General features: G+C 38.1%; 1 protein-coding gene across 1 annotated transcript in view; it reads right to left on the minus strand.

Moving 5' to 3' along the window:
- The window catches only part of STAC (SH3 and cysteine rich domain), a 182,688-nt gene that overhangs the window by 85,010 nt on the left and 82,110 nt on the right, over positions 1 to 15,568 (minus strand). The window contains exon 3 of the mRNA XM_049766469.1: positions 15,139 to 15,409. Coding sequence (XP_049622426.1) covers positions 15,139 to 15,409 — 271 coding nt within the window. The remainder of the gene's footprint in view (positions 1 to 15,138; positions 15,410 to 15,568) is intronic.

Genomic DNA, 15,568 nt, shown 5'->3' on the forward strand with positions numbered 1-15,568 from the left:
GAGCACCACTTGGAGTGCACCCTAAAAAATAACTAACAATCACTATAGGATATGTGGACTTAATACCAAAGATACATCAGGAAATATGAGGTAGGCCTCACATTTTCAGAATTTATGCTGTCAAGATTACTTGATGTTAACTGGGGGTCTATGTTTGCTTTTTTGCAAGTGGCTAACCAGTTCTGCCAGCACCACTTGTTGAATAGATTTTCCCTGGTCCACTTAGGATTTCTTGCTCCTTTGTCAAAAATTAGGTAATTTTATGTCTGGGGGACAATGCCTGAGAACTCAAGCCTATTTCACTGATCTGAGGGTCTGTCGTTATTCCAATACCATGCTGTTTTGATTACTATTGCTTTGTAGTACAGTTTAAAGTTGGGGAAAGTAATGCCTCCAATTTTCCTTTTCCCTAAGAGTGCTTTAGCTATTGAAGGATGTTTATTGTTCCAGATGAACTTCATAAGTGTTTGATCCACTTCTTTGAAGAATGTCATGGATATTTTTAAGGGGATTGCATTAAATCTGTATAATGCTTTAGGAAGTATTGCCATTTTAATGATGTTAATCCTGCCAATCCATGAGCAGGGTATGTGTTTCCATTTCCATGTGTCCTCTCTTATTTCTTGGAGCAGAGTTTTATAGTTTTCTTTGTATAGGTCCTTCACGTTTTTGGTCAAGTTGACTCCAAGATATTTGAGTTTGTGTGGCACTATTGTGAATGGGATTGCCTTCTTGACTTCCTTCTCTTCCTTATCATTATTGGTGTATAAAAAGGCCATTGAGTTCTGTGTGTTAATTTTGTAGCCTGCCACCTTGATATATGAGTCTATTGTTTCTAGAAGCTTTTTGGTAGAGTCTTTAGGGTTTTCTAAGTAGAGTATCATGTCGTCTGCAAACAATGGGAGTTTGACTTCTTCCTTTCCTATCTGGATTCCCTTGATATCTTTTTCTTGCCTGATCGCTATAGCAAGTACTTTCAGTACTATGTTGACGAGGAGTGGTGAGAGCGGACAGCCTTGTCTTGTACCAGAATTTAGAGGAAAGGCTTTTAGTTTTTCTCCATTGAGGATAATATTTGCCATTGGCTTGTGGTAGATGGCTTCAAGTAGATTGAGAAAGGTTCCTTCCATTCTCATCTTGCTGAGAGTTTTGATCAAGAATGGGTGTTGGACCTTATCAAATGCTTTCTCTGTGTCTATTGATATGATCATGTAATTTTTATTTTTCTTGTTGTTGATGTTGTGTATGATGTTGATAGATTATTTACAAAATATATGCATATCTTAAAATCAATTATCATGGATAGTGTGAATTGCAAAACACTTAAATAATAGGCCTAGACTAACAAGAATGACATACTTAATTTGCAGAAATAAAAGTAAAAGTAGTGCTGCTGGGATGAGAATTGGGGTTGAAAATTTGATAAACTTATTTGGGGTCAAAGAAAAATAAAAAATTATATTTTTATGTTTTTAATAAATTAGAAGTATAGAATAAAGATTCTTTTGATGAAATAAGACTTCTGTGTCAAGTTTCTTTTTGATAAGAATGGGTCTGAGATAGCTGGGGTAATTTTCAAGGGAATTTGGAAATCTTCCTTATTTTTTCCCATTTTGGTTTATATTCATATTTAGTTCTGTTGTTTGATATTTAAAGGTGACCTGTCCACCATCCCCCTACCACTCACTCACTGTTTGAAATTACTACATGTCAGGAATGTGTTAAGCTGGCTACAATAGGAGAAACACATATTTTAGACGTGATGGTACCTAGATGATGCTTTCCTAAATCTTGTCTATTGGGAAATTGGCTGAAAATTTAAAGAAAATAGATGGTTACTTTGAAAAAAAAAAACAAGAAAATAATTTGAACTTGTTCTTTATAGACTGAAGAGAGGTCATTACAAGTATTCCAGAAAAAATATGCCAATATGCCAAATGCTTAGACAGCTTGGAAGAAGCTGATTTTGCAAGAACTCTGTGTGTGAATCTGTGTGTGTATCTCTGTGTGTGTCTCTGTGTGTGAGAGAGAGACAGAGACAGACATACAGTGAGACAGAGAGTGGTGAGAAGTACAGTTTGTCCTCCTAGCTCTTTTTATTTAGCCTTCCTTCTGTCAGCAGGCCAAGGAAATTTTACGCTTAAAGTCAAAGCAAGGCCATGAAGACCCCTTTTGATAACCAAATGCAAAAATATCAGTCCCTTAGGAGTTTCTTTCTGTGTAAAATTTTGAGATACCTCTTTTTTTGCACTCATTAACATCTATTTCAACTCAATAATTGCTGGAAGGCATGTGGTTTCCCTTTTCATTTAAGTAATATTCAACTAGAGTTTTCTTAAAATACATTGCATTTGGCAGTGGCATAAAATTTCAGGAAACAAGTATAATAGCTTAAAAATATTTCATGTCTCTTTAGCTGAAAGGTACAGTTCCAATGTTCAATGGAAACAAAACTGGAACTGAAGTTTTGATAATGAATTTGCCTTTGCAGTCAACTGCTAGGCTCTCAGAATAGTATATGTTAAGGAGATACAAGCCAGAATGTTTAATAGCAGTTAAGTAGAATTAAGGGTGCATTGGTGGGTCCAGAGAGATAGCACAGCGGCGTTTGCCTTGCAAGCTGCCGATCCAGGACCAAAGGTGGTTGGTTCAAATCCTGGTGTCCCATATGGTCCCCCGTGCCTGCCAGGAGCTATTTCTGAGCAGACAGCCAGGAGTAATCCCTGAGCACCGCCGGGTGTGGCCCAAAAACCAAAAAAAAAAAAAAAAAAAAAAGAAAAAAAAAAGGGTGCATTGGGGTGACCGGACAGCAGATAGGGTTTTACCTAGCACATGCCAACCCACCTGAGTTTGTTTTCCAGCATCCCATATGGTCTTCATAGCTCAAGAGTGATCCCTGAGTGCAGGGCCAGAAGGCTGACCACCATTGGGTGTAACCCCCAAACAAAAAACCAAAACAATTAAAGGCATTAATGGTAAACAGATAGGAGAAGGAAGAAGTCCTTACTTAAACTTTTTGGCACTGGGCCTTTGTTTTCCAGTGATAGTACCAAGTTACTTTCAGAATGGATGGTGAGACAAATATTAAAACAACTCTGCAACATTAATGATCAGAAAAATGCAAATAAAAACAACAGTGAGATAACACCTAACAACACAGAGGCTGGTACACATCAGAAAGAATAATAGCAATCAGTGTTGGTATGGGTGTCAGGAAAAGGGGACCCTCATAAACTGCTGTGGGAATGTGAAATCATCCATTCTTTTTGAAAAACAATGTGGGGATTCCTCAAAAACCTAGAAATTAGGTTTCCATATGACCCAGCAGTTCCCATCTTTAGAATATAACTCAAGGAGCCAATAACATAACGCAGAAAAGAATTTTGCACTCCTATATTTTTTGCAACATCATTCACAATAGCCAAAATATGGGAAAAAACAAACAAGTGTTCAAGAAAAAAATGATTGGATAAAGAAACTATGGCATATACACATTAGAACACTACTCAGCCATGAGAATAGATGAAGTTATAAATTTTGTCTCTGAGAGGATGTTTCTAGAAGGTATGTTGACTGAAGTTAGTCAATAAAAGAGGGACAAACAGAAGGATTGCTTTTATATGTGGGATATAAAGAAACATAGTAGGGGAATAAATGCCCAAAAGCAGTTGAAACAAAGAGCTTGAGACTAGTTTTCAATAGGAAGTTGGTGGGGGGGGGGTGTTGTTTAGGGAAAGGTCAAGGAAAGACATAATATGACAATGTTTGAGGGAAGTGATTACTTTGGAGTACTGATGTCAGAACTAAGTTCCTATCGATAGACAATGTTGGAAGATGAATTGTGAGAGGGTCCCTAGGGACATTGGTTTGCCTAGGAAAGAATACTGGTTGCGGACTGTTATTGGAACATTGTCTGAAACTTAACTATCAGTAACTTGGTATTTCTGTAACTCATGGAGATTTAATTAAAAAAATAAATGGGATGCTCTTATGTGCTCTGAATATCAAAGGGAATACAGAGTACAATAATTCCATATTTTCAATCTGGAAAATTCAACCTTCTTCAGATCAATGTACTCACCTCTGAAATTGACTTTTGAAGCCCTTCCTTTTTATGTCTTGATCCTGCTCATCTATCACTGAATCACCTATCACTGAGCACTTGGAGTCCCGGAAATAATAAAATCTTCTCTCAGATGTGAATTCTTCAGTTATTGAACCCCCGAAAACATTCCTCCTTTGGTAGAGATATTATCTCCCTAACCCAGTTTGTTCCAATTCTACTTTCACTTAAAAAAATCCTGTGCTTCAAATCAATATTATTCTCTCAAGGGCAGGTGGTGGTGGTGATTGAATAATACACAAGAAGGATCTCTGTGGGGCTGGAAATTTCATTGCTATTTTTTCCTCTAGAAGAAAGAAGGTAAGTTATAGACACTGGAGTTTAGACACTGGAATACAGGCACTGTGTACCAAGGCCCAGTGGGAACATCTATCTGCAACTTAATAAAATAGTTATGAGTAGCATTTATTTGTATTTTCTTTCTTTTAGGGACTTTAAGCAACCTTCAGAAGGCCCATGAGCTATGACTAGAGATCCTTGGCCAATCAACATCTCTTAGATGGTTCCAAGTGAGGTCTAACCTTAGATAGTTCAATATAAAGATCTGAGGATGTGAGGATGTGAGGACCTGGCTCTACAGTGTCAGGGACCATTGAGGGCTAGTTAGTGGTACTCTGAAGGAGATTACAGAGCTACACTGGGTGATGTTCAGGCCCCTAAGGAACTGAAAATTAAACTGGAGTCTGTTATATACTTAGTATGTGCCCCTAACCTTTGTGCTAATTTCTTCGACATCTGTCTTTCATTCCTTATAAGCTATACAATATTTATAATATCTGATTAAATGATGGTGATTAGAATGTCATTTTCATTCTGAGAGTACACAGATTTGACATTTACTTTTGAGATTTGCCTATGATTTCTGTTTTGACCTTTCCCACCAAGAGACAACTTAATTGGTGAGGGAACAGTGCTTGTCTTCTTACTTTTATCTATATATGTATATATGTGTGTATATGTATTTTTTCCCATTTGAGATTTGATGAATGATTAATGGTGCTTTTTGTGCAAAGGTATGAGATCAGAATAGGTTAAGAAACAATCAAACTAATGATCAAATAAGAGCAGAGCAGACATGTCTTGGGCTTCCTTAATGTAATATTTTCTCATGCCATATTATTCATTTAAATGGCCATGCCATTTATATCTTAAGTTTAATTCTCTCAGAAGGTGCTTTCACAATGCGTCTTGTAAGAGTAAAGCATATTGTAGAGATAAAATGAATGCTGTGTCCAGATTGCAGTCTTTGTGCTGAGGTTATGTGTGACTGCTATGGATGGTTCCTAAGTATCCTTGTACACAGATAATTGGCCTCAGTCAATGTGATTTTCCTTGCTTGGGATATCATAGCCCTGATGCCTGAAGGCAGTTATTTCAATGTTTGAGTGACAGGAGTCTACAAAAGTTTTCCCTTGCCTTTAAACTGATGGTAAAGTTATTGAATAATTCAGTCTGTTTAGAGCTTCTGTGGACTCAGTCTCAAACAGACCACAGTTGGCAACACTTACGTCCCTTGTCCCTCTTCACTGATTCTTGTCCCAGAAGTATTTTCTACAAAAACATTTTTTACAAGAATTTCTAACTCAGGTTTTGTTTTAAACATTCTTATCTAAGGCAAATCCTTTATGACTTTCCCCAGAAGATGACATTGGCACAGTTATTAATGTGAACGATTCTTTGTGCAGCAACTGTATAACAAAGCTTAGCATCTTTGGATATAAAATCCAGCTGTTTCAATACATAATCATTAATAAAATATGGCTCCACTATGCTATATCATGAAAGAGGACTCCATAATCTTGTAAATGAGTCATTCAGCAGTAAATAGAAGAATATTTTATTAGAAATTTAGAAATTAGAAATTTCTAATTAGAAATTAGAAAATTTTCCTTTATTAGAAGACAATACCCCTGTACCGAGTTAATCATGTTAAAAGTGCAAGTTGTCTTGTTCAAGTTTTTGAACTTTCAGTGAGATACAGATTGCTACAAGTAATTTCATTGGTCTCCTAAAATGAATCATTGAAGAAAATTAATTAATTAATTCAACCTAAATAAAAGTATCACAGGTGAAATGCATTTAGGTGATATAAAATAATAGTGAGACCCCCAACCCTTATTCCTACTACTGGTAGCCTAAGAGTGCATATGCTTAGTAGCCAAATATGTCCATCTAACTAAGCACAGAAACAGCTCAGAATTCAGCTTTGGGTCACAGTGCCTACTTCTCTGATTCACACTATGAATGGCTGGGCTTATCATGTGTGACTTGCGTAGGTAATAAACTTTTATGGAAAAAGATAACCTAAAAAAGTCAACATGAACGGTAGCAATATTCTGGAGACCAAGGCACCTTAAACCGAGGTGCTGTGGAACCGAATTACAATTAAAGCTCTTTAGATGTCACCGATAAGAACAAAAGAGAAACTGGCAAAAAGGAATTAACCAAGGAAATGGTCAAGGAATGAATCTGGGTCCCTAGTCTGCTTTAATTGGCTCCTGTCACAAAGGTAAATATGTAGCCTTTATAGCTCTAAAATTCAGGCAGCCAGTGGGCCAACAATAAAAAGTGTCTATAAATCCAACTCTGAGTGTCCCTTTCAACATGGAAGTCCTAATAATGAGATGTCAAATTCTTTTTACTGGGCCCGGAGAGATAGCACAGTGGCGTTTGCCTTGCAAGCAGCCGATCCAGGACCAAAGGTGGTTGGTTCGAATCCCGGTGTCCCATATGGTCCCCCGTGCCTGCCAAGAGCTGTTTCTGAGCAGACAGCCAGGAGTAACCCCTGAGCAAGGCCGGGTGTGGCCCAAAAACCAAAAAAAAAAAAAAAAAAATTTTTTTTTACTTTTAAAGACATCCAATAGCTGGAAAGGTTACATGTAATTTTTTAAAAATTTTTCTTGGCCATCATTATACAATGTTTTGTTCTCAGTTAAAAGAAAAAGGGGAAAAAGCAGGAAACATATCAATAAAAAATAAAGGAGAAGGGAAACTGCTTTAATATATTTCCTGAAGTGTTATTCTAAGGTGTAATAGCAAGTGATCTTTTCCTAGAATTCAAACCTGTGGTTTGAAGAAAATAAAATTTCTGGTAAAATTTTTATAGACAGGAGATTTATAGATAGGAAAGAGAGGAAAAACTGGGCACGTCAATTGTACTGTATTGTCATAAACGTTAAAGGCCTGTAATAGAAAACTTTGGATATTGTTGGTGGAAATGTAATTTGGTTTATCTAGTATAGTAAGCAGGGTATACAAAAAATTTCACACTGGTGTTGGGAATAGCGCTAGAAGATTGCATACCTAATACTCTATTATGAACAACTTTGTAAATTATAGTGCATTAATATGAAAAATTAAAAATAGGAATCTATGTGCTAGTTATTCCACTGATAAATATTTACTTTAAAAATATAATAACACTGATTCAAAGAGGCATACACATTTCACATGTTCATTGTAGTATTATTTACAATAGCCAAGAGTAGGAAATGATACTGAGTACTCATTAATAAGTGATTGGATAAGAATAAGTATAAATACCCAGTAAATATTTTTGAAAAATTAAATATTACCACTTGAAATGATCTACAGAGAATTATTATTAAGTGAAATAAGTCAAATTAAGAAGGGGGTGGGTGAATTTCTAGCCTCTGGTTCTACACCTAATTCTTTTCTGTTCTGGAGGCTAGCTCTGGCCAGCATGGGGTGTGGGGAGACTCCAGGCCGAAGGCCCTCTCCCTAGCTTGGGGGTGCTGGGAGGCCAGGGAGGCACTCAGCCATCTCCCCCCTCCCTCCCAGACTCCAGGGGCATGCCTGGGTGTTGGCCCAGGCAGCCAGGAAGGTGGGTGCCGGGAAGAACTCTAAAGAGGGTTGGGCTTGGGCAATCACCAGCAACTTTCTTTCTCACTGGTCTCCATTTTCAAAACTGCGTGGGGGCTAGCACCCCCACGCGTATGATATAAATCAATAGAATTTTCTATGATTAATGTATGTTTTCCAGATGCAAAATGTCCTAATTATATTCTGCCCTTGCCTACCACCCTACAAGCTCATGTCTAGTCCTTCACTCCCTCACCCTCAACCATCATTACTCTATATTTAACCCATTTTACCTTCAGTTCTTGGCTCCTCAAGCAGATCATTATCCCCACACAAAGCCAGCTGTCAAACCACACCCTAAGTGATATGATAGACCCTCAGCCTAAGAAGATCCCAATAATACTGGGATTGCTATTGACCAACTCTCAGAGGCCTCCTCCCTCCTCCCTGCTTCATTGTGGGCCTTTGCTTGCTAAGATACTTGGTTCCTGAGAAGTCATGGCTCAAGGATTTTTCCTGATATGGGTCCATTGCCAGCCGGCTATCAGTCTGCACAAGCCAAACCACATACCTAAGTGATGCATTGGATTTAAAACACCCCCAACTATTTCAGAGACATAAAATGGACATATATGTGTATATATATATATCTTTTGAATATTTTGTATGTATTCCCTTAGCAGCTATAACCCTTACTGAATATTCTTTTATACAATGATGATATTGTTTTGTCTGTTCTTTTTGTGATCTGTTCAATAAGGAAGTCTGGTAGGAGTCCCTTGATTTAGAGCTTATGTTAGAATCAAGTTACGGGGATTGTTGGACTTGTTCCAGCAGTCCCCATATGCACCAATAACACCATGAGGCATTGTTCCGCTTTTGCATAGGCACATTAAAATGGAAAAATACTATGCATACAGGCAAGTTCTTATCTAATAGAGATAGGAACACACAAATCTTGTAATAAAGTGGGACCTTACACTCTGAACATTGTCATAATAATTTGGCTCAGGCCTCAGAAGAATGGGCATTGTCCATTCACCCCTGAACCAGGAAGTCATCTATGAAACAACCACAGTTGTTTATAACATCACCTGGGAGCAATCCTCTACCAGGGAAGACCCTGCGACTGCCCCAGCATCGACCTACTCCAAAGAGAGGTCCCTTAACATCGAGAAGACATAACAACAACAACCTGCTTTCAGGGCAGGGCTATCCACATTGCCCTCTAATGGTGTGGTGAAACTAGAGGATGCTCCACATCATCCTGACTTTGATGTAGGATATGCACAGGATCCTTAAATACAGAAATCTGACACCAACAACAGTGACTGTGTGAAAAATAAAAGTGTATTGGCACTACAGACAATGACTTGGGTTGAACAACCTAGTATGCCTGGAGCCTATAAATGGTCTTAATGCCAGAAAATTTCAAGGGTAAGGTCTCGTTGTATTTAAGCCAAGGCTTTTCCTTTCCATGTCCCCCATATTTTGTGTGCCTATGCAAACAACAATTGCCACCCTAACACTGTTTTTGCTGTACTTCTTTAATTCTTATCCTTAAAAAGAAAAGAAAAGCTTATTAAACCTTCTGCTAGGCCTTTAAAAAAAAAAGCCAAACACATATATGTAGCACAGAGAAAAATTAAGCAAATTAAATAATTCAATGATAAATTTGTAGATTATATGATCAAAATAAACCAGAAGGAAAGTGGGAAACCAGGTGAAATGGTAGAAATTAGTAGAACTTAAATTCTGCTGTGAATTTAATGTAATTTATAAGCAGACCATTTATTTATTATGTTATATTCCTGAAACAATGTTTTTGGTGGTCCTTCCCAGATGTGTTTGGGAACCTGAGGTTCACTCTCAAAATTTCTTTGCCCTGAGGTGTTGGAGTGGATAGTAAACTTCAGGGACAGATAAAAAGGTTCTGGGCATGGCAGTGCTGGAAGCCCATCGATTTCTAACAGAGCTACCCCAAGAATTCCCAAAAGAGCCATGTTGTATCAGAGATCCAACCCAGAGTCTCTCACAAGACAGAGGGAAATAACATCACATCACATCACAACATAACAGCATAATATAACATAACAACATAAACATAACATAATACAACTTAATATTGCATAACAAAATCTAACATAATGTAAGACATTATAACATAATATACTATATATCATCATATATATAATACTTCCATAAAATATAAATACGCTTTATTAATTGTTTCAGCTTCTTCTCTGCCTCTCTTTTCTTCCTCTCCTCTTCTCCTTCCTCCTGCCCTTTTTCCTTTTCTTTTTATTTCTTGTATTAGACCTTTCTGATGCCTTTCTTTCCTAGAATGAATATGCTATTTGGTTTACTTTGTTTTCATCTTCAAAAAGTATAGCATGTTTTGCTTTGTTGACATTTTTTGTGATAAAAAGGCAATATGCATTTAACTCAGCAAAAAATATTAGAAGGATAGTGCAGTTCTCATTAGCACAGCACATACTTTTTGATGATTTTGAAGAGAAGCTTGTAAAACTAGTTTAATATGATTTTTTTGTAGAATTCTCTTTAGGATAATGATTATGACATTCCACATAGGTGAATCAATTTCTGATACACATTTTAAAAATGAATGTTCTGGTTGTCTTTTCACATTTATCACAATGATATTTAAAATAGAGAATTATCATCACCCATTGAGGGGTAATAAATAGCAAAAGGCCTGGTGAAATTTTGGGTGGAAATTAAAAGTGATGCGTTATATTGAAAGTTGCTTAGGCAGACATAAAAACTAAGTGGAAGTCCAAATTGCCTAAATATTTTGGAATATGATGGATCTCTTTCTCCACCAGGCTTCTAGTCCAAAGAATCATGGTTGATTGGCTTATTGACCCTTTCTTCAATCTTTTTGGACTTGTGTCTTTTGTCAGTTGACTTTGTAGTACCCCTTAGAGTGAACTACTGTCCTTGATATGGATATATATATATGTATGTGTGTATATATATACACACAACACACATATTTATATATATGTGCTTCAGTTGATGTAATATCAGTGGAAGAAAGACTGTGCTACTTCCAAGCAAGGATTGAAAAAGTTTTCTAAGATTGTACTTGTCTTTGCCATAGAAGGAGCATGACATGACTAGGTTGAGGTCCAAGGAAAGGAGATAAGGAAGAAAGAATAGATAACAATTGAGCCAAATATAGAACAACAAACCCAGCTGATTCTATGCTTCCTGCGCATAGAAAAATGTTCTAGTAAGCCTGGAGCTTCATAATATTTGTTATATGTGTCTAACATACCATTCTATATATTATTATCATCATAAGTTTACATATAAATAACATTATTATGGATGAAATTTCTTCACTGACCCAAACACTGCTCTTAAATATAATCTGTCTAAAGGAAGGAAGAATGTAATAGTAGATAGTAAGTGGGAGCATGAAGTAATGATGATTTACTGAAGATGCAGTAAGAGATGATTTTGGTGTGAAGGGAGCATTATGCAGTATTCAGGAGGTTTGGGTACTCTCCTGACCAATCAAGTGGCAGTTCAATGCAAGGGCCTGGGAATGTGCTGCTCCTCTGACTCGGTAGTTCTTGGAATTACCTGAGCCTCTGTGTCCAGTGCTTGGGGCTATAAAGGCCACAACCAGGAATTTTTGAGAATCATATGGTGCTGGGATCACATAAGAATTAGATGCATGTGAGAAATGTCCCTTAACTCCTGTATAATCTCTCTGGATCCCTTACCACTTTGAATATCCAAACCTTAACTGCATAAAGGCAAAGAAAATCACAGGACTACAATTACCTGGTTATATTAAAAACCATGTCCAAGTTCATTGACAATCGACTTTGGAACCTTTGATAAGCCAATAAATTGCTATTAAAGACATTCAAGATGACTTTTATCTGAAAGAATTTCAACTGCTAGCTATTCACAGGCAACCTATTCAATTGCAGGTCAGGTGAATCACCAAGTTTGTCTTTAAATTATAACTCCTAGTGCCAATACTTCCTTCCAAAGCTAAACAGAAAAATGTTTTAACTTCCTGAACAAGTTATTTTAAATACAATTGTAAATCATTAGCCTTTTCCACACTAAATTCTTAGGCTTTATTCACCATATAATTTTGACATACCATTCACCATTTTTATCCCCTTTTCTATATATCCACTTGCTGGTTCATGTCCCTCATAGAATGGCAAAAGCAAAATGAGAGTAATTCCTTAAAATATGCAAATAATTGCTAACTTTCTGATTTCCTTTTATAAGTGGACATTAGTTTCCAATCATAATGATTATTTTGGTTATTATTTCTCTATTGAGTCAATTTGGTTTATCCTCCAAATGTTTCTCCAGTAATTATAATTATTTTTCCTTTTCTATGAATGATAATAATTTTGTTTTTATGGCATTAAATTGGCTTTCTGTAGAATGAGAGAGCAACTAAATGCTGATATTTTCCCTTTGTGAGTTCATTATTTCACACAAAATCCTAAGGAAGGAGTTATCTCTATCATGTGAAATGAGGACACAGACAAAGAGATGCTTCCGAATGGGATTCAAATCCATATTCATGATTATCTACCATCTTCTCTTTTTAATTTTCATTTTAATTTATTGGGGAAGGTTAACTATATGACAGGAATGGCCAATAACAAATGTGGGTCAGTATTTACCCATTTTAGGCACCAAATCTAAAGGTGCTCATTTCCATAAAAAATAACCTTTTGTTGTGTAATATTACAAAGTGATCAACTGGAATATAACATTGCAGGGCCAGCGTAACACACGCATTTTCCTTGCATGGGACCAACTTAGGTTTGATCCTCCGCATCCTATATGGTCACCTGAGCACCACAAGGAATGACTCATGAGTGCAGAGCCAGAAGTAACCCCTGAGCACTGCTGGGTGTAGCCCCAAAACAAAATAAAAACAAAACCAAAAAACTACATCACTAGCATATAAGTCAGGATTGAAATGAATTGAGATGTCAGTCCAGGATCTTCAACTGTTCAGATTCCAATCCCCAGAATTAGTAGGTATTCAACATTACAGCGGAAAGGGAAATAAAGGTTGAAAATAGAAGTAAGGTAGTTGTAAGACCAGGGAACGCTGATATAAGGAGACTATTTGGTTTATCCAGGTGGGTCTCATGTTATAATTATAAGGGTCTTTATGGAAGAGGAAATAAGGACCACAGAGACAGAAGAGTGAGAAAGGCTTGACCTACCAATAAAGAAGTATGGAAAGGGGTCCCCAATCAGGAAGTGGGCATCCTCCAGAATCTGGTTTAGGCCAGCTAAAGGATTCTCCCCTAATAATTCAAGAAAGGATTGCAGCTCAGCTGACACTATGATTTTAGCCCAGAAAACCAGTTAGATCTTCAGAACTATATGGTACTAAGTTTGTATTGTTTGAAGCTTCTAACTTTTTGGTAATTTGTGTCAACAGCAATTGGCAACTAATATATTGGAGGTACGTGTGCTAAAGTCTCACAACTTCTTTCTGGAGAAAATTGCCCTCAGCAATTTTTTTCTTCTTGCCAGTAAAGTATAAGAGGACAAACAATATGGGAGCATAAGGCAAAGTCTCTGACACCAATATATAAAAGCAGAACTACTTAGGGCAATTTACGTTGCTCTGTGGGTGTGAGCTGAGGAGAGACTGGCAGAGACTCCCCTTCCCAGTTCAGCCCATTTCTGGCCCAATCATGCTTCTCTTCCTTTCCCTTTTTCTTCAGTAAGGTCTCCTTCTCTTAAGTTCTATTTCTAGGCTCTCTGAAGTTCTGCTGAGGAGTAATAAGAAACTGGACTGAAGGGAGAGCAGGAAGGCTCAGATGGAATGGTCAGGGAGCGAAGCTGGGAGATGAGATTAAAGAACATATTCTCAGGGCCCGAGTGATAGCACCAGCGGTAGGGCGTTTGCCTTGCACGTGACTGACCCATAAAGGACCCTGGCATCCCATATAGTCCCCCAAGCGTGCCAGGAGTTATTTCTGAGCACAGAGCCAGGAGTAACCCCTGAGCGCCACCAGGTGTGGCCCCCAAACAAACAAACAAACAAACAAACAAACACAAAAACCAAAAAAGAACATACTCTATTTGTGCTAAGACCCACATTGGCTCCTGACTTTGATTCTTAGCTGGGAAAACTGATGCTCTTGAATGTAAAATGGTTCTTAAATGAAGAGTTCATTGCCTAAGTCAACTCTGGGGTGTCTAGGGTGTAAGCAAGAGCCACAGAGGTGGCCTGACAGTGGAAAGCTAGGGCAGCTGTCTCTCATATCCATTTCTCTAGTCACTGCATGAATTTGATTGTCTCAGAGAAACAGTTTATGGCTAGCTGGTCCCATTCTACATAGGCAAAGGTGGGCTGGACTCCTTCTTCTTGTGTGGTGACTTGTATAGCCCATTTATAAAGACTGTTTATCTGCTTATCTGCTTTATCAAGACTGTTTATCCATTTATCTGCTGTTCTGAAATATCTGATTTCAATTCACCTTGACTCCTATTTGAAATCTTCTTTGATCTCCATCTATTAAGACTCTGGGTTTCTGGCATTGGGGAGAGCTAAACATGGAATCTTTGTATCATGGCTTCAAGTGGCCTCCATGTTCATGCCAGCAACATCATAGAATGGACAAGTCTGTTTGTCAGGGTCCAGAAATCTATTCACCAAGCAGCAGAATTGATCCTTAGACCACCCCATGTGAATTCCACCACACATCATAATGCATCACTTGGATCCCCATAAAATTGAAGGATTCAATGCCCACTTGTCAACTGGTATGGCTACCTACAACAGAGAATCTCTGCTATCTCCTCTTGGCTGAACAGAGATGCTTTGGCCAAGACTCTGTCACCAATCCTGGGCTGCCCAAATGTAATGGCAGGTGATTAGGGGGTATAATAACCCAAACTTCCATTCGGAGGGTCAGATTAAGTTGGAAGAGCTTTGGAGCTTACTGGGAGTGGTACAGGGTTTTGTCAACAACTCAAAGTCCAATTCTGCATTCCGTGTAGTTATGTTTCCTATCCCAAATATTCTTCCCCAAACACTCAGTGCAATTCTCTTACATGCCCATGTGTGTACATCAACCTTGTGGTTAGGGATATGGGCCAAAGTCCACCCTTTTCATACTTTCCCATGGTCTGAAAGCAGGGACAGGAAAAGACCTTACCCACGATCATGTGGTTGCAGATGTCACAGAAAGTGGGCTTCTTGAAGATGTGCTCCTGAAAGGTGTGGGTCTTGCTGCTGGAGTGCAGGCCAGTCCGGGTAGGGGTGGATGTCAGGCTCCCAGGTGCTGGAAGTGGGCTGGAGCTGGGACTGTCTTCAGACAGCATTTCTCCTGGTAGTTTTGAATCACTGTTTCGTTGGAAGAAGTTGTCAGCACTTTTGCTTCGTAAACTCTTGGTCTTGAAAGAAAGTGACCGTTTTAGTTTCTGGAGCTGTAATGCAATGACAGAACACTCTCTTACTGGATTACACACATGCTATCATGCTGTGGGGATGAGGTCTGCTCCAAAATGCCACATTATCCACAGAAACCCTCAGCTCCTGGGAAGCCTCATCTATGCCCCAGGTGGATGAGGTCATGTCGGTGCTGC

This window comes from Suncus etruscus, chromosome 20, assembly GCF_024139225.1.
Source record: "Suncus etruscus isolate mSunEtr1 chromosome 20, mSunEtr1.pri.cur, whole genome shotgun sequence".
NCBI classification, from domain to species: Eukaryota; Metazoa; Chordata; class Mammalia; order Eulipotyphla; family Soricidae; genus Suncus; species Suncus etruscus.